This window comes from Gavia stellata, chromosome 36, assembly GCF_030936135.1.
Source record: "Gavia stellata isolate bGavSte3 chromosome 36, bGavSte3.hap2, whole genome shotgun sequence".
Taxonomy (NCBI): domain Eukaryota; kingdom Metazoa; phylum Chordata; class Aves; order Gaviiformes; family Gaviidae; genus Gavia; species Gavia stellata.
In genome coordinates this window covers 2,177,719-2,200,258 of record NC_082629.1, presented here as the reverse complement: position 1 = coordinate 2,200,258, position 22,540 = coordinate 2,177,719, and the positions used below count along the sequence as shown (strand labels likewise).

General features: G+C 47.8%; 1 protein-coding gene across 1 annotated transcript in view; it reads left to right on the top strand.

The window, feature by feature from the left end:
* The window catches only part of R3HDM2 (R3H domain containing 2), a 38,607-nt gene that overhangs the window by 3,496 nt on the left and 12,571 nt on the right, over window positions 1-22,540 (top strand). Inside the window, exons 2-12 of the mRNA XM_059832695.1 lie at window positions 8,317-8,515; window positions 9,680-9,721; window positions 11,420-11,506; window positions 13,130-13,256; window positions 14,388-14,466; window positions 15,242-15,301; window positions 15,983-16,123; window positions 16,522-16,630; window positions 17,796-17,891; window positions 19,405-19,436; window positions 22,030-22,262. Coding sequence (XP_059688678.1) covers window positions 8,348-8,515; window positions 9,680-9,721; window positions 11,420-11,506; window positions 13,130-13,256; window positions 14,388-14,466; window positions 15,242-15,301; window positions 15,983-16,123; window positions 16,522-16,630; window positions 17,796-17,891; window positions 19,405-19,436; window positions 22,030-22,262 — 1,174 coding nt within the window. The 5' untranslated portion in view covers window positions 8,317-8,347. The remainder of the gene's footprint in view (window positions 1-8,316; window positions 8,516-9,679; window positions 9,722-11,419; window positions 11,507-13,129; window positions 13,257-14,387; window positions 14,467-15,241; window positions 15,302-15,982; window positions 16,124-16,521; window positions 16,631-17,795; window positions 17,892-19,404; window positions 19,437-22,029; window positions 22,263-22,540) is intronic.

Genomic DNA, 22,540 nt, shown 5'->3' with positions numbered 1-22,540 from the left:
ATTGCCACCTTTGTATTCCTGGCAATGAACAGAATCTGTGTTACTTCACTGACGTGTCATTTCTCCCCTCCGCGTTGGTTCATGTGGCAAGGATGTTTCCGAGCATTACACCTGGGGGTGGCAGGACATGCTGGGTATGCTGGGATACCCTCTTAACTGTAGTAGGGAATCCTTCCTTGGTTCGATACTTTCTCCCATTCTGAAGGATCAGGACTCTGTTATGAATGGAAGTTACCTCCTTTGCTACTGAAATTCAGCCACCTCTGATGTGAAAGCTAGCAATTTAAGGTGCACAAAAAGAACAGTGTGGCCTTTGGGGCAAGAAGCAAAGACCTGTCTTGAGTGGGAACATCTGGAATCTGGAGGGGGAAAGAAATTAATTGTTCTGATTTGAATTTTTCTGCCCTGAGACAAGTTCAAAGGGTTCTATTGTGAGCTTTTCCTTCTACAAGAGGCTGCATCTCAACACAAGAGGCAAGAGATTAAAAACTGCAGAATCTTCTGCAGAGTGCGTGGAGGCATTGGGTGGGTGGCTGGACACATTTATGTTTCAGACATGGTTCAACAGCATCTTCTGTTTCCTTCCCTCGCAGAGAAGAAGGAACATCTCTTCCGCTCCTAAAAGGACTTCTGCCTTCCACGTGCTGCCCAGGGCACTGTGTTGCTTGCCTTACAAGATCCGATGACGTTTCTGTCCTAGGCCCAGATGTCGTTCTTCCCATCCTGTATGAAGGCCTTGTTCTCGTGTTGATGATGAAATGAAAAGCAACCATGACTTGAGTTGAAGTGGCTTTTTCCTGATCGTTTGGTGCAATGAAACTGGTGTGGTGGAACCCTCCTCCTGCCTGGAGCTTGTCTGCGTGGCAGGCAATTACCTCTGCTGTGTGCTCCCTTCACAACAGCTGCTGTGCGTCATGTGTTTTCATTTAAGTGGTGCTTTTTGTCTTATCTTCTGCTGAAATATTCGTTTTCAGTGAAAACTACTCCAGTATGTCTAGGCAAGATGTGTTGTTTTAATAGCAACTCTCGGACTGCAGTAATGTAGATGTTTACCCATCCCCAGGGTGATGCGGTCCCAAAGGCTTTGGCAAGGGAGGCCCTGTTGCATTCTTACTGCTTCCATGCCTGCCTAGGGACTGTGGTGCTGCCTGTTATTCTGAAGAACTACGATCCCCAGATAGAGCAGGTAATTCACAAAGGTGAGAGAAGTGAACCTGCCCTGGGGAGGTGGCAGCCTGCTCATGAGAATGCACGTTTGACAATGGCAATGAGTCTTCAGCGTTGACACGTCCTTCCTGAGGCAGTGCTGGAAAGACCCTGGTACTACAGTGTGTGTCCTGCTTACTGCCAGGCTCGGCTGTGACAGCAGCATTCTGGATAGAAACCTGAGTTGCGTCCAGGTGGAAATGGCAGGCTATTGAAGTTTGGCTTTTCAAAGCCCACGGGCAAAGCATGCTGTATCTTTTTGATCCTCAGATGCCAACGCACCTTTATTGTTTTGGCACATTTGATTCCTGTGTATCACATGAAGGTGATTTTGGCAGTCCTGACACCAGTTGTGTCACACTCTTGGAGTACAGCAATAGCAAGTTGACACCTATCCTGATTTTAGTGCTTGCATTGACTGAGGGAGGTAACAAAATAACTGATTTTTTTTTTTTCCCCTGAAATTATCTTGTGGTTTGAGATGTTCTGCATAATGAAATCCATGCATGTATCACATAACTAAGAACTACTGCCATGGTGATAATTCAGATGTTTCCCATAACACACCTACTGGTTATTGTGCCATTTAACAGGGCTGACTACACCTGTACTGGCAAATGGCCTTTTTAAAGGTATTTGAAATGAAGAGCTCTAGGATTGCATCTCTTCTCCATGCTCCAATTCCTACATTCAGCCAGAGATGCAGAGGCGAACCATGGCCACCACAGCTAGGCTGTTGCAGACACTGGCCGCCTTCATAGGGGTTACGGTCGGTGGAACAGACATGGTAGCCCCTGAACTTAAGCCCCTCAAACCCAAGTGGGCAGTGGCTCTTCTGAGGTGCAGAGATGGGTCCCTCTGAAGGGATTCTCTTGTACCAGCCCTGCCTTACAGCTGCTCTCCTGAACAGCCAGGAGAGCCATTAGCACCTGAAGCTGCTGCAGCCATTTGCTCAGCAAATGTGAAGTAAAGCTTGATGTGGGGGCTTTCCTCAGCTGTGGATGAAGGCAATTTAACTGGTGTTGTCCTACCCTCCTTGGAATTATATGGGAGGGACATGTTGAAGACCTCCTGATATTCTGCAGAATTAACTTAGAAGGCTTTCTATCTCACCTGCATTTCCTGTCTCCTTGTTCATATAAGGTTATTTCCCCCCTTTCCACCTGAAGTCAAACCCTTCCATCTGCATCATAATTTCACCTCTTTGATGTAATGTGGGGGTGGAGATTAAGATTTAAAGCAATGACTAAGCACTGGGAGCCTATGCACTGTGCAGTCAAATACATCTGGCCTCCTGGGTTTGTTTTTTCTTTTTCCTAGGTTTTGTAGGAAATGTATGGTAGTGAGGAATTAAACCCTTCTCTTCAAGTGGTGATAAAAAAAAGCAATGGAGAGAATTCAGGAGAGGTTGCTTCACTGGCCAAGACAGTTGCAACTTATGAGTGTTCCCGAGTAAGGTTTCAGGGTTTTCTAGCTGAGCCAGCTGCTCGTTCTAGCTAGAGCTTGTTACCTCTGAGAGAGCTGTTTTCTCCAACAGGAGGGAAGGGGACTGTGCTCGAAAGGCTCTTTACCTGTTTGTTTTCAAGCTAAGGCTGCAGACTTTTTATGGGATGCTGGGGATGCTTCAGTCAGCAGTGTTGGTGGAGGCAGCCTACATTCTGCAGAGCAGACTGGGAGCCCAAATGGAGCCTAAGAGGGAGATGTTTCAGGAGCTACATGGCCTTTGTTGGTCCTACTAGCAAAGCCTTTCATTACAGCCTCTTGTTGCATCTGGTAGGTGTACTTTAATGCAGCAAAAATTTTACCAGCTGCTGTGCCCTGGCAGAAAAGGAGAAGGCAAAAGCCTGTCTGAAGATCCCTCCGTGCAGAGAGGGAGCACTGGGCTGCCTGACATAGTCAGTAGAACCGAGGAGGCTTTAATGCCTTGAATGTGCAGCACCCTCTCCACCTCACCGCCTCCACTTTTTCCTGTGAAAACCTTTTTCTACAGCAGGCGCTATGCTCGGGAAGAGGAGCGAGGAGGGAGAATCTAAATCACCCCCCAAACTTGTCTGGTTGCTCCTAGTGACAGAGCCTGTTGCCATGGAGCTGTGATTCCGATTGGTTGACCTGGAAGCCAATGAGCAAATTGTTTGTGAGAGCATCACCATTTAACCTTGCAGGAGGTGCTTACTCAGTGATATATGATGCTAATACTTAAAGCCTTACACAGAGGGGTGAAGTGAAACGCTCAAATGCTGGAAAAAGGCCACTGCTTTCCCCCTTCCCTCTTACAGGCTGGTTTGCTGGTTTTAATTACCAGTTGCACCAGGAAACCCCCCATGGGCTGGGCCAGCTCTTCCTGCCCACTTCTCCCAGTGCTCAGAACTGACTTTGATTGTCCATCGGAGCAACGTGGTGGAGACTGTCCTGCCCGCCAATGAATCACCATCCTCGGGATGTTTATTCCTGAGCCCTCAGAGCACTTTAACTCTGCTTAGCATGTGATTGGATGTGTTTTGTTTCTAGGCATGCTTGCTTTATGTTTTATAACCAGCCTGAGGATGGAGAAAGCTGCTGTTGTTATGGCTATGTCAGGGTTTCTTCTTGGCAGTGAGGCTCTGCAGCCTTCTCTGTAGTGAAAACTCTCTTCCATTAATGTTGATGACCTGCGCTGAGTCTGATAAGATTTTTACTCTGCCCTGTTGAATGGCTTTTGGAGTGAGTCTTGGAAAGCAAAAAAAGAATTGGTTTATAATCAAGGGAGGAGGTGGAGGGGAAGTGAGTCAAGATTCTTGTCTTTGAAGTAAATTGTGAAGCCTGGTCAAGAAGGCTGTAAGTATCCAAACTTGCTCCTGTGGTCATGGCTTGGGCAGGGACTGAGAAAGTGGAGCCCACTCACACTTGTTTCCTTTCCCCCTGAAAACTGAGAGGTAGCTTAACTCTCTTGCATGGTGGGACGATCTACCTCCGATACCTCTATGCTATTGCAACACAGGAGCGTGCATGTAGGCAGCTACAGCCAAGCAGCCATATGTCTCCTTTGCACCCTCATGTAGCTCACAGGAGCATCTGTACTTTGAGAAACAAGGCCAGGAAGAGAGTGTATTTAGCAGTAAGGCTTCCTGCCTTTCCCAGATTTGCTGCTGGATCCATCCTAACTGTAAATGCAGAAGTTTCTTGCTTTTATTCCCTGTCTAACCAGAATCAGCTGCTGCCTGCATTGTCATGGCTTGGCAGCTGCAAATTGCGTGTAGCAGGAAAGCAGCAGAGGTGGAATTCAGTGTTCCCCTTTGGGGTGAAGAGGAGAATGTAAATCTGTCCTGGCTACCCCTTCACCTGGCTCGTGGCCAGCATGCACGAAGTGTTCACACTGTCGCTGCCTTGACTGGCCTGTTTACTTTGCCAGCCTCCAGACCCAAACCAAAAAATCAAAGGCAGCTCACCCATCTTCTGCTGCTCTCTTGTTCTCTTTTCTGACACAGATTTTGTGGCTTCCCTAATGTTGCATCTATGTAATCTTTTCATCTCCCTGGCAAGGCACAGCTCAGTCCCACCCACCCGACCGAGTCCTCTGAACTTCCACTTTCTCTGCAAGCCGCTGTCTGTCACAGCAGATCATGTCTGCCACCCCCTCACTGCATCCCACGTCTGTCCTGGGGGAGCAGGGCTGATTCATTCATACAGAAAGGAAACCTCCTCTCGAAAGCATTGCTATTGAGAAGCACTACCACAGTGCACATACCTTCTGTGAATTTTATGTGCAGGGAAATATCTTGGAGGACTGCTGACAGGGGCGGAAGCTTTATCAGGAGGGGGCAGCCTACAAATGTCAATTCAGTGGCTCTGAGTCGTCTTTTCTGGAAGAGGAGAGGGAAAACTGATGATACTCCCCTCGTTGTGATGCTGAAGTTACACTGCAGTATGATGAGGAAAGGTCTTGTTACCCTTCTCAAATTTGACTGAGGGGCTTGGCTTGGGGGTAAAAACTTGTTATAGGGTGGCTGTTGCAAAGAGAATGAGCTGTACAAAACCTGGTCCTTTATTTTAGTGCAGAAATTCCCCCTTTAGATAAGTGTTGTGTGTGCAGTTCAGGTGCCTCCACCTGCCTCGCTTCCCTGAATCTGCTACAGATCCTCCTGGCTTGTTTACAAGCCGGGCCTGGACATGAGGCTGGAGCAGTTTCCTACAGCGTGGAACATTTTGGAGAGAGGGGAGGCAGAGTTTACCAGCTTCACCCCCTGCATAGTCCAGACTCCCACTAAGGAGTCTGGAGCGCAAATCAAGCAAGTGCTCTCTTTTCCTTTTCCGACCTGGTTCCTGTTGGAGGCATCGCAGCAGAGCACGACTCCCTCATGTGGGGGCTCACCACCCTGTGCAGCATGCTTGCTATAAACCTGGGAACTCAATTGCGGTTCCTATTGGCAACTGCTGGACTCCCAGCCTGCTGGGATGAAGAAGGGACCCTTGCAGCTGGAGGATGGATGCCTCAGTGATTCCCAAGGGAAGCTGCTTCCTGCAGGGGTGCTCCAGGAGACGCTTGCCAATGGGATCGTCTGTGGTGCTGCTCGCTGTCCCTGGAAGGGGTAGGGACCAGAAAGTGATCCATGCAGTGCAAGGATCCGCACTGATTAGTGTTCAGAATAGCAGACTGAGGTGCTTTTGCCCTCTCCTCCACCTGGCATTTGAGGCCATATGCATCCTTGGAAATTGTTAGCAGCTGGAAGGGAGAGGTGTTTGCAGAATGGTCTTGGAAGGCTGATGTCAGCAGCAGACTGCTCTCTAGTTCCTTTTCTCTAACAAGCTATCAATGGCAGCTGTTTTCTGCCAGGAGCCACCAGTTTGGTTGTGGGACAGCCTGCTTGGTACAGTGTGATGATGCTGGGCTGAAGGACCCTGGCTCAGCACTGCAGCGGGCACGGGCATCTTGCCCAGTTATGTTTGTTCAGTCAGTATTGCCCCTGAGGTGAGAAGAGAGCCTTCTGGCCTCTCGTGTCCTCGCCTTAACACTTTCAGGTGTGCTACATAGGAAGTTGCTTATGGAATTAATAGTGGGTTTCTTGTAACCTTCCTGCTCCAGAATGAATGCATGTGAACAGTGGCTGGGCTCTTCCAGGAGCTCTCTCTGGTGAGGAACACCTTGTTTTCGTACAGTGCTGGAATGTGTCCGCTTGCCTATATCAACCCATAGCATCCACAGTCACTCTCCTACGGATACATGCATCTGCCTTGAAACATACTGGTTCCCATGCATAAACCGGACAGTGCAGCCCTGTCAGCTTCATCCGTGCTAGCTTTTTTTGCTTTCCTTGCACCCTTTTTCTGTGAATTTTCTGGGGTCAGTGGGGTGGTATGTCCCACACAATCTCAAGGTTGCCACCTACTCATCAAGGCCTTGGGTTAAGTAATGTTTTTGTTTCCTGGTTTTCCCATCTGTGACTCTGAACTGACAGCAGTGAGTCTTATTGCTGGGGGAAAGCTCATCATAAGTCTAGAACAGGCGATGATAGGTGTGAAGAAAAGCTACGGTGACCGTAGCTTCCTCCTTTCGTCAGTAAGCATTCTGTCCCATCCTCTTGCTTGGATCCAGTACAATGCTGGCATCTGCCAGACACACTTGCTGCGTGGTACTGTGGTTTCTTTAGCTGCAGCCCTGCCATGGGGCTTTGCTTCTAACACACAGCGTTTTCCATTCACAACAGGGCATTTGCCCTGGATGTCTTAGCAAGTTAGTTACAAATCCCTGTAAGAATCCATGAACTAGCAGCAGTGGATTGCGCTGTCTAGCTTTCTGTATCTGGAACTGGAACTGATTCCAATAGCTGCAATAAGAGTCAAATACATGTTTTATGTTCAGCAGCCCCACAAATTAAAGGGGAATAAGGTTGAATTAGTTGATGAATATTAGCAGTTCCCACGCAGAGCCAAGAGTCAATAAATCTCTGCGAGATCTCTTTTTCAGCCGTGTTCTGCCAAAGCTGTTAAACATCAGCTGTGTTTTCCAGTGCCCAGGCCTTTTGTTTGAGCCTCTCTCAAATTTAGGCTTCCCCCTTTTTTTTTTTTTTTTTTTTGGAAACTCTCAATGGGCCTGCCTTTGTCCTGATGACAGATCAGGAGGCTGGATAAACATTGGGTTCTGTGCAGGCAGTGTCTCTACAAACGTGTTTCTCGGTACCAGAATCCCTCTGCAGTCCTATGTAAGTTGGTTTAGCCCTCACTCAAGCTCGAAGAGGCCTGCTTTGAGTTAGCTGAGAGGGCTGACGTTTCAATTCTAGACAATCGGTTTGGAATTAATGCTTAATTTGATGAATGGATATGTGACATGTTCATTGCTCCGGTTTAAGACTGTCAGTAGACTGAGGCACATGTTGCTGCGCTGTCTAGATTCCGCTCTGTTTCAGGGGTTCTGTGGGCTGCCTGTGTTCTTGCTAATCAGAAGGAAGCAATTAAACACAACTTGTCAGGGAGCATTATTTTTTCATCTTAATCTGTATTTTAAATGTTATTGTTTGACTCCCACTTTTCCTGAAGTATCTAGCCTTAGGCAGCTAGAGAGAAGATATCAGGGGTTATCTTATTTCACAGGAAGAAGCAGAGCAATGTCTTGGGTACAAGGCTGTTTTCTCACTGGAGATTTGACTAATTGCAAGAAGGACTGGGCTGGGATTTGGGGGAAAAAAATGCAGATTTTTTTGTTGTTTGTCTCGGGGCAGAGCACACCTCCTCTGATTGCATGAGTTTATTTCACCTCCTGAATTCCCTGCCTCTGGATGTTTGGTAGCATTAGGACTAACCTCAGTCTCTCCCTCGCATCAAAGAAGTTAGAGGGCAGAGTGCCTGCACTGGGGACCTTTGTATATCTCAGAGGCTTTGTTCAGCCCTGGTAGCGTCTCCAGAGTCCTGGTGAGAATCATGGAGTTCCTGCAAGGTCCCCTTGAGCCAGGTGCTGCAAGGGGCTGCATCCAAGAGGATGAGTGGGTGGGCTGCCATTGGAGTGCTTGGTTTGGGGTCTTTGTACACAAGATGAGTTACAAAGAAGTTACAACCTATGTGTGCAAGAGTTTGTGTTCCAGATAGAAACTTTCTCTACCCCCGACTCCTTTCTACCTATTCTGTCACCTCTTTTGGCAGGTGCCCATTGCTACGTTGTAGGGCTCTGAAGATGTCAAACAGCAACACGACACAGGAGTCTCTGGAAATAATGAAGGAGTCTGAAAAGAAGGTGGTTGAGGAATCTGTGAACAAAACCAAATATGTATCCAGGTCACCAAGCAAGGAGGAGGTTGAGAAGGATGTGGGGGAGGAGGTCAGCACGCGCCAGGAATCTCAGGTAAGTGTGCAGACGAGGGGATAGTCCCTTCTGCCAGCTTGCAGAGCTGTGCCCTCTCCTTCTACTTGGCAAACACAAGCTAGTTCCTAGCCCTTCTGAAAGGGGCCGAAGCCTGTGCTACCACCGCCCAAGGGGATACCATGCTGTACTGACTGTGTTGGTCACAGACTGCTCTCTTTCTTTTTAGCTGAATCTGTTCTGCTTAGAGTGGAATAATATAAACATTCTTTGAACCCGGGAGAAAACGAGACTCGTGTGCTCCTGGGGGCACTTGTGCTCAGTCCCCAGGTTCTAGTTCTGTGGCTGTGACCTCCATCGTATTCCTTTCTTTGACCTAAGGATCAGTTAATGACTTAATGTGAAGTGAAGGCATCCCAGGGAGAGCTTGGTTTCAGGAGTCGTGCTTGGCCATTGCTTTGCTGCTGTTAAAAATGCCCAAATAGGAAGTGAATGTTTTGGGATTTCATTTCGCCAAGGAAAAAAAATCTGTGCAAGCATTATTTGGAGGGTGCTGGCATTCATTCGTGCTGCTATCCTCTGCTGTCACATGTGCTTTTGGCTTAGTGTTGAGCTTGAAGAAATGCCCACCCTCAACAACCTGATGAATGCTTCTTCATTTAAAGCTGGTGGCTGGCACAAGGTTTGTTCAGCCACTGTGTGGGCAGACACCAGTGTTGCTCAGAAAGAGCCTGACTTTGGTCACTTTGTAATGTGGAATGGGGAAAGGTTTCTTAGAAGGTAGGGATAACAAATGACTCAGTGTCTCTTAAATGAGAGCAGCAGTGTGTCTCTCTCTTGATGCAATGTGTTAGAACCCCCTTCGTGTCCCAGGAATGGTAGAAGACTTCTAGTTTTCCCACTCAGAAGCATGTCATGCACCTCCACCTGTATGCCCTGTGATCCCACAGTTGTGCTGTTTCTGTCAGAAACAGAGGAACTGGGTCTAATCCACGTGAAGTTTCTTAAGCAGTTTTTGCCCAGTTGGGGCCTGACAGGACAGCTCTCCAGGTCTTCCTATTTGCACATGCTTCTGTTGCTGTCAGGTAGAGATTTTCTTCAGAGTCATCTTACGCGCTCAGTGTTGTGCTGCCTTGCACAGCAAATACCATTTACAGTGTACACATTCAGATTACGTTTCTTGCTTTCTCTTTCCTTTCTCCACAGAGGCGAACTTCAAATCATGGACATGCCAGAAAAAGAGCCAAGGTATGACCTCTTCTGACGTCCCATTGTTCTTTTGGCCATTCTGAGTAGAGTCGTGAGCCCAACCTTAGGATGGTACTCTCAAGTCTTTCCTGTCTCCAGAAGCAACATGCAGCGCATGATGGTTCAGGACAGTAACTTTCCATGCCCTGGAGCCTGAGTGCTCCTTTTAACACACACTGACTCGTGAATGAACTGTTTGCTGCTGCTATTAACTGCCACACCTGTCCCCTCCCCAGAGCCCAAAACGCCAGAAATGAAATTCAGAGGTGTCACTGGAGGAACAGGGCAGTGCACTGGCCTGTTACACCCTCCAGTTAAAAAACAGAGTTAAGAATAACTGTCTGGTTTCACGTAAGGCCCCTTTTCTTCAGGGAATACCATATTTGCTCCCGTAATGATGGCACGTGCATGTTAGTGAATCCAAAACTTTTGCTAGTAATAAGCACCAGGACACCACTGTTCTAGAACATTGTTTGTAGGCAAAAATCTCAGGGTAAAAATGCAGCCATTGTGTAATGTTATTTTATGTTTCTTAACCCCAGTTTTTCTTTGCAAAACTTGTTAATAACTACTGAAGCAGTTTATCAAAAGTGGTCATGAATTTTCCAGGCTTGGCAGTTATAGAAACATAGCATCATTCAGGAGTCCATGTAGTGCAGCTAGGATTCATTTAGTCCAGCCTCCTACTCAGAATAGGGTCAGCTATGACATCTGACTAGGTTGCTCAGGGCTTAATTTTAAAACTGTGATTGGGAGGGCAAAGGTCTCTTCCCCCCCTCTTTTTTTTAATCTTTCACAGAAGTTCAAACCCAAATGAAGACCAGTTCTGCCCTGAGGGATGGGAGAGAGGGGAGACCAGTTAAATTTATAACAGGGGTTCTGCCTGGGTTTGTTTTTGATGAAAGTAATGTATGAAAGAGATCTGCTGCTTATGACCTACAGAGTGTTCAGAAAAAATATTCTAATGGTTCTGTTTGGTCTTAAAAGCCAGGACTCTGTTCAGTACCCGAACAGGCTGTGATTCTAGTTCCTGCCCTGTCCACACCTAGGGCAGAATGTGTCTGTGCACCTCAGGCCTTTCTCCATATTGTTGGTCCTGCCTGGAATCTCATGTGACTGGTTGATTTTTTTTTTTTCCTATTTGTCACCCAAGTAAGTCAACTTGCCAAGAGTCCTGAAAGCACAGGTTTTATTTCAAGCATTTTCTCTAAGCGCTACTACATTACTCAAAATAACCAAAGTCATCAGGTCAGACAGGTGAGGTGTAACTGGGATGACAGCCCTTTAATTAAGAACAGTAATGATCTTCATGTCTTAAAAACCAATAAAATAGTTGGTTTCAGCTATATCCTTTGTTAATGGTTTTAATTCTTGCCAGGTGAGGAGGGGAGAGGCTGGAATTGCTCTGGCTGAAAAGGTCAAAGAGTGCATGAATTCAGGCAGTGAGCTTTCTCAGCTAAAATTTGGTTGGTTCAAATCCTAATCAAAGTCTGAAGGAAGAAAATAACTGATCTGCTCTAGGACTCCAAGCCTTTGTATATTCCTATTTGCTACAAGAAGCTGGTTTGGTAGTCCTCCTTTTTAGCAGTTTAATTAACAATGACTTCATGAGTGGCTTGGTAAAGGCAGCAGCATGAACTTAAGTGTGTGCATTTTGGCTGAGGTGTCTTAACTATACTCTTTCTTTTCCTTCTCCAGTCTAATTCAAAGCTTAAACTGGTCAGGAGTTTGGCTGTATGTGAAGAATCGTCTAGCCCCTTTGTAGATGGGCTGCTGGAGTCCCAGGTAGGCTTAGAATGAGACAAGCTGTGGACTGTGGAAGGCCAGAAAATCCAGTCTTGCTAGAAGTGATGTCCTGTCCTGGGGTTGTGCCTCTGAGAGCCAAGAATTTCCCACAAGAGGCTGCTTTTGAAGGAAGCGGTCATGTCTGTGAGCACTGCTCTTATGTGTGCAGTCACAACCTTTCTCTTATGAGGAATCATCTGTGTCAACTCACTGGGCACCTACAACTACTCAAATTATGCAGGCTTATGCCCCCCAAAATGGAATGGCACTTTGCCTTCACAAAGCCCCTGGTGTTTTGGCCATGGGAAGGAAGTTTTTACGCAAGCCCTTTCCTTGCAGCTCAGGCTGCAGTGACTGAAAGCAGCCAGCTCACAGAGAAGTGATACGCAGTGCTCTGCAGAGATGATACCCATCTGTGGTCACTGTGGGCAGTGACAGAGAAGCTGAAGCTTGTAGGTGGGCAGCAGTCAGGGAGGCGCTGAGAACCTGCCTGCCCCAGCGAGAGCAGATGGGTTGAGCTTTCTCTGCCCACACAAGCTTTAGAAGCACAGGATGGTGCAGTGTGCAGAGATCTGAGCTGGCTCGCTGTAGATCAGGTTGTAGCTAGCTACAGCCCATCTTCGTTGAGCTGACATAGTACCGCACCATCCAGAGACACCATCTTAGGTCTGTGGTGCTAGATCAGAGACCTCTACGCTACTTTCCATTGACAAGACAAACCTGACCTGTGCCAGGGCTGAGTGCTGCCCAGAACACCTCACCCTTGTGGTGAATGGGGTCCTTGGCCTCTAAGCCTTCCTTGGGTTGAGGCTCCCAGCTCCAGAGGCTTCTCTCCTGTCTTATGTTTGGGTTTCACTTAGAACTATAGGGTCACTAGGAGGATTTCTAGAGCAACCGTAAGCACACATTGTGGTGCCATGGAACCACACTAGCATCAAGGCAGAAGGATGGGAAAAGATCAGCTGGCACAAAGGGTAGTGGTTTTATAGTCAGTTTTAACTTGAATTCCAGGAGTGCATCATCTGACATTGCCTTTGGCAATCCTACTGGTGTTTAACGCTTCTTCCCGTGGAGCAGAGTGAATCCTCAGGCCATGCTGGGCAGTTGTATCTCAAGAGAGGAGGTGAAAAGAAACATCAGGAAGCCCCATGTGGCACAGGGACCACTCATCATACCACATATGCTTTTTGCTGTGTGTTTTGTTTTCTCCTTGCGCCCTTTCTCTTTCCAGGTTAGATAGTAGAGTCTTACTGAGACGGTGCAGGACCTACCTAATCTTAGGCACTCCTGAGTCCAAAATGTAGTAGCATTTTATCAGCTTCGAACGGGGAAGCATGTGACTTAGATTCTGAGGTGATACAGGCAAGGCAGGTTTTCAACAGTGACAAATGCTGTTGAGAGTCCCCTCAGACCCTGCGGAAGGCTTCTCGTTGGGAGGAGGGTAGGGAGAGAGACTGCTTTGTCTGCTCTCAAAACGGGGCCTCTTACGAAATGTCTCAGATCTGCGACCTAAATCCCCTGCCCTTCCGTGATGCCTTTCTCAGCTGCCAACATCTCCAGCCATGGCAGTCATTCCAGGGAGTGTCCAAGTGACTCAGACCAGCCTGGTTTGTTTTGTTCCAGGACATCATTCAGTTGCACGTTAGCTGCCCCTCTGACAAGGAAGAGGAAAAGTCCACGAAAGATGGGGCTGAGAAAGAAGAAAAAGACAAGAATAAAGAAAAGGCACCAAGGAAAATGCTGTCTCGAGGTCAGGTGCTTGTTTGAACAGGGCAGTTCCTGTCTTACCCGCTTTGAGGACTCTGCTGGCCAGGGCTACAGTTGTTGGAAGCAGAGCGGTTATCTCTGCCAATGACTACAGGAATGTAAAGCTTTTGCAACATCCTTTCTGGAGCAAAGCATGGGGAGGGAGGGGGAGAGTTTCCCTAGACTGGCATGTGCCCCAACAGACTTGCAGGCTTCCTGCATAGTTTACAGTGATCTGGTGGCTTTTTAAATGTGCAGGTGCAAACTCAAGAAGACCCACTGTATAGACTTCTGCTTTCAGTTTAGATTTGATTTTATAAAACCTGCCACAGGTGACAAGTTGTAAGGTTGCAAGGAGGTGAGCTAGGTTTCTGCTGTATAATCCTGCATGTATGATTTTGGGGCACAGAAATGGCTAAAAGATACACATTTAATCTGGTGAGCAAATTGCACCTGAAATCCTTGTACAGACAGCAACTCTGCACTGGTACAGATTCAGTTTCACTTACTGTTTTTTCTGTGATTACTTTTAAATTAAAAAGGGTGTGGAGAGAGGGGAAGAACAGCGCCAGTGGGGCTTTCCAGATAAATGGCTTGCGGGATCAAAGGTGCAGAAGTTGCTTGTACAAAAGTATGATATACTAGACTTAGAGAGGCCTCCTGTAACAGAATGGAATATCCTGAGTGTGCTCTGAGTGGTTGGTTTTAGGGGCAAGGTTTCCTTCCATGAATTGATCGGATATACCTCTCTCTGGTGTCCTCCTAATGGGGCCTTGTGCTCATAGTGCCTTGTATGTAGCGTACTGATCCTCCTGCTGCCCTCAGGGGAAAGGATATACAGTCCCTGTTTTACAGATTGAGAAACTTGACTTAGAGGTTGTATTCCGAGCCTGTGCTAGAAACTGGACTTGAGCCCAGGTGATATGGGTCCCAACCTGTGCAGTTCTGTAACAAGGTGGGCTTTTCTTTCTCTCTTCCTGTCGTGAATAGTCGGTGCTGAGAATGAGGCTGAATTTCCTCCGTCAGCAATGTGAGGACATCATCCTCAAGCGTGTAGTGAGAGACACACCTCTTCCCTCCAGTCTATTCTATTGCAGTGTTTTGTTAATTTGTTCTGCTGCTGTTGTTGTTTCAGATTCCAGCCAGGAATATACAGACTCCACTGGAATAGATTTGCATGAATTTTTAGTAAATACACTGAAAAAAAACCCACGGTAGGTCCCTAGTCAGTAAAACGACTTGCTGATGGAGTGAAGGGAGGGCGTACCTGGTGACCGATGCTTCTTTGATTGACTCTTAAACCCATGGTGTTTGTGTGCATGTGTGTATATGTATGTATTCATGTATCTTGGGAGGAGGGGGGACTACAGCAACTACAGAAAGTACCTGAAAATGTGTTTTACTTTTTGGAATTCAAAGCGCATTACTAGAGCTGGGGCAGTGTGGAAAGAAAAAGCACAACTGTAATTTTATATACTGCAGTCAATCAAAACATGTAATGGTATATTACAGAGAGAGAGAAAGAGGAAAAATAATTTGTTTGAATACAAGCTGGAAGGAATCTTCATTACTTTAAAACCCTTTCTATGAATTATTGTCAAATACCAACCTCTGAAGGAACTGCTGCTGTGTCAGTAATAAACGTAATCAAGCCAAATGCTGGCATAGGAATAGCAAAGCTGGAATCTCTACCAGTGGAGCTTCCAGTGGAGCTTCCAGCAGAGCATAGATTCAATATTAACAAAAGCCAAGTACTGTTAGCAAAACAACAACTTTAAGCTGAAAAAAGTCTGGCAAATACTTTACTGTATATGAAAAAATGTGGAGTTTTTTAGTTCGTTCCTGTGGAGGATGTGTGAAGCCCGGTTAATAGTGTTACTTGCTCCAGGTATTTCTGACTTTTCTCCATTGCAGGGAGGGGGGTACCAAGCAGAGAAAGCTGTGTTTCTTTCTCTAAAGGTGGTCTTTTCCTTTTTCTTTTCTTGACAGGGATAGAATGATGCTACTAAAGTTAGAACAGGAGATTCTGGAATTTATTAGTGATAACAAGTAAGTGATCGTCAAGTTTGTGTCAAGCAAAAGAGGTTTGTAACTTACAGTTTAGGAGCTTGGGCGCCCAGGGGAGAAGGGAGCGTCTTTTGGACACACTGGTTAGGAGGCCTGTTTTCTTGTACATCCTTCACCTCCTTTTGTCCATACACAAGGTTTCTGAGTATCATATTGATTGGGTATCAGTTGCTTTAACACCATATCCACTGTGAAGGAGATTAGTGCCATTGTGCTGCTTTCTAGTGTAAATTGGGGGTGGAGAAACCAGGGACAGGGTTCACATCCCAGAACCTGAGATAGAATAGGTGTCTGCAGCAGAGCTTGCAAACTTCTTTATGTAATAGGATCAGAGAAGTTGCAGTATAAGTACTAATTCTGGCGCCTGTTCCTGCTTAGAAACAAACGTGCATTTCTGCACAAGCTGGTCTTGTTTCAGGAAAGGCCTATTCAGCTTGAGCCCTTGAATCAGCCCAACTCTGTCAGGCAAAGCAATCTAAGCCCATGCTCACACTCAGTCTAAGCAGCAGCACTTGAGTCATGACTAACTGGTTGGAATAGGTGGCATGGTCTGATCTGGGATCTGGTTAAGGCATCTTTGGCCTTGGTCTCTCTGTTGGTGTCAGATTATTGTCGTCTGTTTCAAGGCCTTCTAAATTCTAATGCTTTCTCCCCTCTTCTCAGCAATCAGTTTAAGAAGTTTCCCCAGATGACCTCATACCATAGGATGCTGCTGCACCGGGTAGCTGCCTACTTCGGCATGGACCATAATGTTGACCAAACTGGGAAGGCGGTTATTATCAACAAGACCAGTAACACGCGAATGTAAGGGGGAGGGAGGGAGGGAGGGAGAACAACTGGGCTGGCATCCCCTTCCCTTCCCTGCATGATGCTACAAGACCCCCAGACACAGAGCCCTGGCATGGTCCAGAGCAGGATGGATTGCACCCCACATTTTTTTGCCTCCGTAAGAAGGGCAGGTCCCCTCTCTAGAAGAGAAGAATCCTTCACTTCCAGTCCTAAGCATATGTATTTGCAAGCCCTTCCTAGCTCTCTTTGGTTCTCAGAGAAGGGGCAGGAGCTCTTGTTGCCATCAGACAGAGGAGGGATTTAACACAACAAACATCTTTGCACAGCCCCTCGCTCCCTGAAAAGCAGTGGTTTTATGAAGACAGTTCTATGCCCATTTTTGCCCTTCTAACAAGGGCCGGTTCTTCCTGCAGCCCTGAGCAGAGGTTCTCTGAGCACATCAAAGATGAGAAGAATGCAGAGTTCCCGCAGAGGTTTATCCTAAAACGAGACGATACCAGCATGGACCGAGATGATAATCAGGTAAGGGGTATCTGCATACTTTGTGAAAGTCAAATGCGACTTTTCTAAGATGAGACCGACTCTAAATTTCTCTTGGGTTTCCTGCAGTAACCTTCTGTAATAGAAGCTTCCACCCCACCCAAGCAGCAGCATCTAGATATATCATGAAAACTTTACAAAATACTGTGGAAATGCATGAAGAATTTGTATGGGTTCTATGGGGGATACTTTTCTGTACCCTGAACATCAACTGGTGACTGGGCCAGGCTTTAAGGTGAAGCCTTTTGCTAAGGTTTCCTTGGAAATGCCCCAGAGCTGAGTGTTGCCAAGCATCTCTCCCACCCCTCCCTGGGTCTTGCAGCAAGTCAAGCAGTGAAGTCATCAGGACCTTGAAGTGCTGCTGGAAGGAAACCATCAGCAAAATGAAACACTTTGAGCTCAGCAGCATTGCCGGTCATTGGAGCTAAACCCACCTCCCGAATCTCTGGCTGCCTTCAGGCTGTCACAGGTGGCACCACACCCATAACGCAGAGCTAGCTTGTTCATCTGTGGCTGTTTTCCCAGCCTGTGTGAGACAGAATCTTGAACATCAAAAACTGGGCAAGAGACAGGAGACCTCTTCACCAGGGATCTCATGCTCTTTGCTTTTGTAGCTCCCATCTTTACATCGCCCCAGCATACCACTATCCCTCGCTTTGGGTCATGTTTCTGAACTTAAGTTCAGAATGGGGAGCTGGTCATTGCAATCAGTATCAGTTTCTGGTTTCCCCATGGTGGCACTCTGCAGGTGATGCAGCTACCCAGGAAGCACAGAATCCATGACTGAGCATGTTGACATACGCTCCAGAGTGGCCTTTAGCTTTTGACCCCTGGGAACAAGACTGTCTTTCAGAAGCACATGGTGATATTCCTGATCTGTCCTTTCTGAATCAGGCAGAGTTCAGGCAGAGTGGTTGTGCTTGATCCAGGAGGTGGAGTGCACTAAGACCTCCAGGATGTTCATCCCTAGACATAGGTGTCCAGAAGGTAGGTTCAAAGGCAGAGGCTGTGTCATTGCATCCAGGTATCATGCATACACTCCATAATCCACATCCACTTACACTGCTACGTAAAAATACCGGCAGCTGACTGCGCCCCTGCTCCCGCTGGCAACTGCTGACCCGCTGAGATGTGTTTGTCCCTTCAGATCAGACTCCCCTTGCAGGATGGGAGAAGGAGCAAATCTATAGAAGAGCGAGAGGAAGAGTATCAGCGGGTCAGGGAGCGGATATTTGCACGAGAGGTAAGCTTGGATGATTCACTTGCCAGGTACCCTCCTGGAATTTTGTGGCAGAAGGTATCCTTGAGTATACTAAGAGGTCAGATCTCGTCATTGCCTTTTCTACAAATTTGCCAGCGTTCTTGGTGTCTGCCAGTGAATTCCAGCTCCTAACAAAGATGTCTAAGACATTGAGATAGAGGAGCTATACCTCCACTCCTCAGTCTGCTCCTTCCCCAAATTGCCTGTTTCAGGGGCTAATAGACATGTGGGGACTGATAGAGGAGGCAGTTTTGCTCCTTTCTGCCCAGCTTATGCGGTGGCATTTCTGGGATGACTAGCAAATCAATCGATGAACCTGAAAGGAGCAGCAGCTGTCTCCCCTAACTTCTCTCCAGTGATGCAGCTTCGACCTCCTAACCAAGCAGTGCTGTCCTTGAAGTATCAGGCAGGGCTCTGTGCCTGTACAGGATGAATCTGGGCAGTACATTTGTTGTCCTTCTTACGAAGTGTCCAGCTTGGTTATTGCTTCCTTGAGATCTCTACTCCCTACTTGGAACTCCTCTAAGCCAGAGCTGTGTTCCTTGCTCATGTCTGGCTCAGAGAGGCTGCTGTGCTCTGCTGTGTTGGAGTACTGTCTGCCAGCTGGAGGCAGCTCTCCATGCTGTGCCAAGTGGCAAATGATGGAATCAGGGACGATTCCAAGGGCCCTTCTGCCATGGATCATATTCAAAGTCCAGCTCCTTGCCCGCTGCTTTTGAGCATCTTGGGGATGACACCTTTCATTTGTCCTAATGGGAATTGCCATGTGCCTGCCCAAGGAGGATGTTAAGGCAGCCACTGTGCTGAGTCCCAGTCAAGTCACCAGGCTTCAGCTGATAACTCTCCAGCCAGTTGTGATCATGGACTTGTCTTACATGCACAGACCTAAAGCCATCCAGACCTGTTCGTAAGGAGATCTGCCTATAGTCCTGGACTAGAGCAGGTGCTGTCCCATGTTAGCACAACACTGGGTGGGTGCTTACTCTTGCTCTGTGTTCATGGGCTGCCAGTGCTTGGCATCGAACTTCCAGAGGCAGGGGTGGCTATCCCAGCGTGGGCTGGACTGGCTTTGAGCCCTCTGTCTTTTTTTCATGGCTCTGATAATTGTGTCTGCATTTAGCAAATAAGGACCCTTGTACGTCTGACCTTGATTGTTCCATTGACAAAGCTACTATCAAAGCTGCCTTAGAGCAATGAATTAGGGAGTTGAGGACTCAGATTTGCAAATTCTTGAGAGATCTTAGGGTCGCAGGTATCAGGAAAGGTTCCTAATGGGCCTGGATGGAGAGCCAAATGGGACTGGTGTGCAGAAGGCTCAGCAAGACTCCTGAGCGACTGTGTAACTGGTGCACAACAAAAACTGTGTCTGAGTCCCATACTGTTAGTGCTTTGCTCCTCTTTGCTTTGAAATTGCCTGGGTTTGTTGCTTTCAAAGTTACTGAGTCTCCCTTTTCTTTCCTTCCTTCCCATCTCCATGTCTTTTCCGTGCTTCCAGACTGGCCAGAATGGATATCTCACCGACAGCAGGTTAGTACTGTTCAGCAGACACTATTTGTATCTCTGGCTTTCTCTACGGAGGACTGCATGACTCTATAATGATGCTTTTTTCTGGTATTAACCGACAGAATCTCCAAGGAAGGCTTTTCTTCTAGTTCTCACATACGGAGGCAGATTTTTAGGTATCTCTGTGTGACTTATTTTGTACATTGTCCTGCTGAGTAAGTTTGCTCCATGCATGGCTGCTTGTGAAGTTACTGAAGTTGTATTTTTTGCAACATCAATTTCTGAGTCCTTTTTTGCTGATTCATCAATTAAAATGGAGGGGTGGGAGGTGGGAATGGTAGGGAGGAATGGGGAAGCCAGAGGATTCCAGCAGTTTTCAAACCGTTCCGCCTCTTGTTTCCCAAAAGGATAGGACAGCCCCTGACGTTACAGTGATAGGATCAGCATCCAGATAGGGTGGGTTTGTCCCTAATCGCTGATTATAACGGCAGTGTTACTTCATGGTAGCGATGAAGTGTCTCAGGCTTTCATTTCAACCAGAGTATGCTGCAGAGGGCCCTGGGAACATGTTTGAGCAGCATTTTCTTATTAAGTAGTTTTCCTGTGGATGAAAGGGCTGGAAGGATGGAATTAGCCTTACGAGTCACCTTGCACAGACCCTTGCTGCAGGAGGCTGCTGAAGGTATGAGGATAAAGAACAGGATGAAAATGGAGAGACGCTCATGCCTGCCGTCTCTCCTTTTAATAGCCAAAGCTCTCTAGGTGAAGCGTCTCTATGTATGAACAGGACAGGAGGATCTAAGCAAGTATAGGAACAGCTTTGCCCCTCTCCTCAGTCCTTCACATGGCTCAGGCTGTCCTTGGAGGGACACTGTTGTGGGAAATCAAGTGTCCTCAGCACAGTTACAGGGACTGTGTCCTGGAGTCTGCCTGTGGCAGTGGTGTTCAAGGCAGGTGGGATAGTTTTCAGATCAGCCATGGGGCTGTAGTAAAACTCACCCAGCAAGTGGGAGGAAAAAAAACCGTTGTTGATGTGATTGCAGCTTTAGGAGCTGCGCTGCAGCCTGGCCTGCACTAAGAGCTTTTCTGACTGTTGTGCCCAGTCCCTAAAGAGCTTGGTTAACCTGCTGTCTTTGTTTTGTGGTTCTCATAGTGGGGAGAGGGAGGATACGTGGGCCTCGGGACCATTTTGAGCTCTGAACGGAGATAGACAAGCTCTTGAGGATATTGGGGTTCCCTCAGTGGTGGTGCTGGAGATTATGTGAACTCCAGAGACTTTCTGCCCTCAAAGCCCAGCATTCAGAGCAATACAGCTGTCTGTTTCACTCAGTTGGAAGTCCTGTATTAGCGCTGCTGAAGCACAGATCTGATTGCAGAGAGCTCTCTGCTCGTGGACACACTCGGAAACAGGCTGTAGTACGGCTAATGGAGAGAAAGGCATGGCTGAAGCTGCTGGGGCAGTGCTCTCAGAAGGCAAGGGTGTGGTAGTGTGCCTGGAGTTTGGAGAGCATTCGTAGAAAAAGCAGAACCGTTATGCTGCTGGATTAGCAGTAATCAGCTTGAGAGGGGTCTGGGTTCTCAGGGAACCAGAGTTTGCAGCTGAGTCAGAACAGGGCATGACATGCCCCTTCCCCACACACACAAACACTGCCCCCACCTCTGGACATCCCCAGGAGCAGCCTTCAGAGTTCAGGTTGGAGAGAGCCCAAGAACTTGACAGTGATGCTTATTAGGTCAAACGCAATCTGGGGGTTGTGCCTGCACAGTCCAATTCCTTCACCTCTTTAGGGATATAACCATTGTACCGGTTTTCCAAGAGATGTATTTTCTTTGGCTCTCACATGCTCCCAACAGCCCAGGACATTACCTCAGAAGTTCCTTCCAAGCCTATCTTTTTCCCCTCCACAACCGCGTGGAGCTGCTGCCAGGGTCAGCCTGCAGCGTTATATGAGCATCTCTTCCAGTGTTGCCTTCCTCACCATTCCTCCCCAGTGAAGGCCCAGGAACCCATTACTGTGCTTATGATCCTTAGCTGGGCTGATAAACCAGGCTCACTGCTTGGGATGTTTTGCTGATACTCTGTAAAGTCCTGCTGTGGCCAGACCTGGCCTGGGGCTAAGGGAGGGTGGTCAGTGGGAGCACAGCTCTGAGCATAGCAATATCCCAGCGTGTAGCTGTTCCAGCTGGGCAGAAAGCCTTACCAGGACTGGTGTGGAAAATGGTCTCGCAAGATCTCAGTCAGCCTTGTCTCAAGGCCTCTGTTAAAAGCTCCCTGTTCTGAGACAAGGAGGGCTTTAGCAAGGGATCACGCTCTGACCCTGCTGACATCTCTTCCAGGCTGGGATCTGGCTAGGAAAAAGGGCCAGGAGCCAGCTCTCGACACGCGCCAAGGAAGATCAGCAGTGTCTGGGTCTTCACAGTGCATGCCCAAGAAAGCTGTGACCCAGGGTGTTTGTTTGCTGTCAGATCCCTGTACAAAGTGCCAACATGCTGTGTCACAGAGCGAGCTGCTGACTGGGCTTACCACCCCGGTGTGGCAGTACTGATGCAGCACCTGCAGGTCCTGCTGCTGCCCCTTTCCACTGGAGGTGCGGTCTAACTCCTCTGGTCTCTGCAGGGGCAACCGGGACAGTTTGAACCGGGCCTCAGGCAGCCGCCAGAGCAGCACAGAGAGTGAGATAAAGTCACTGGAGCCTCGGCCGTGGAGCAGCACAGACTCAGATGGCTCCATCCGCAGCCTGCGACCACCTGTTACCAAAGCTAGCAGCTTCAGTGGCATCTCCATCCTGACACGGGGGGACAGCATCGGGAGCAGCAAAGGCAGCACTGCCAGCAGAACGTCCCGGGCAGGTACTGTACTGTTTCCCCTGCACACCTTCTGCCAAAGGGCACCTAGCAGACATAGTCTTTGGGTTGGGGGACTGGGGCTCATGATGCTCTGGTCAGTGACTCTGTTTAAAATGGACATGGTTGGCATCATCTGAATGTGTTCAGTACCTGGGCAGGGATATGCCAGCTGGTTCATCATCTGCTTTTCCAATACTCACCATCAGATCTTCCTTCCCTTCAGCAGAGTTATCTAGGACAAAGGACATTGTTTAGTCCCACAGCCTGGAACTCAAGCTACC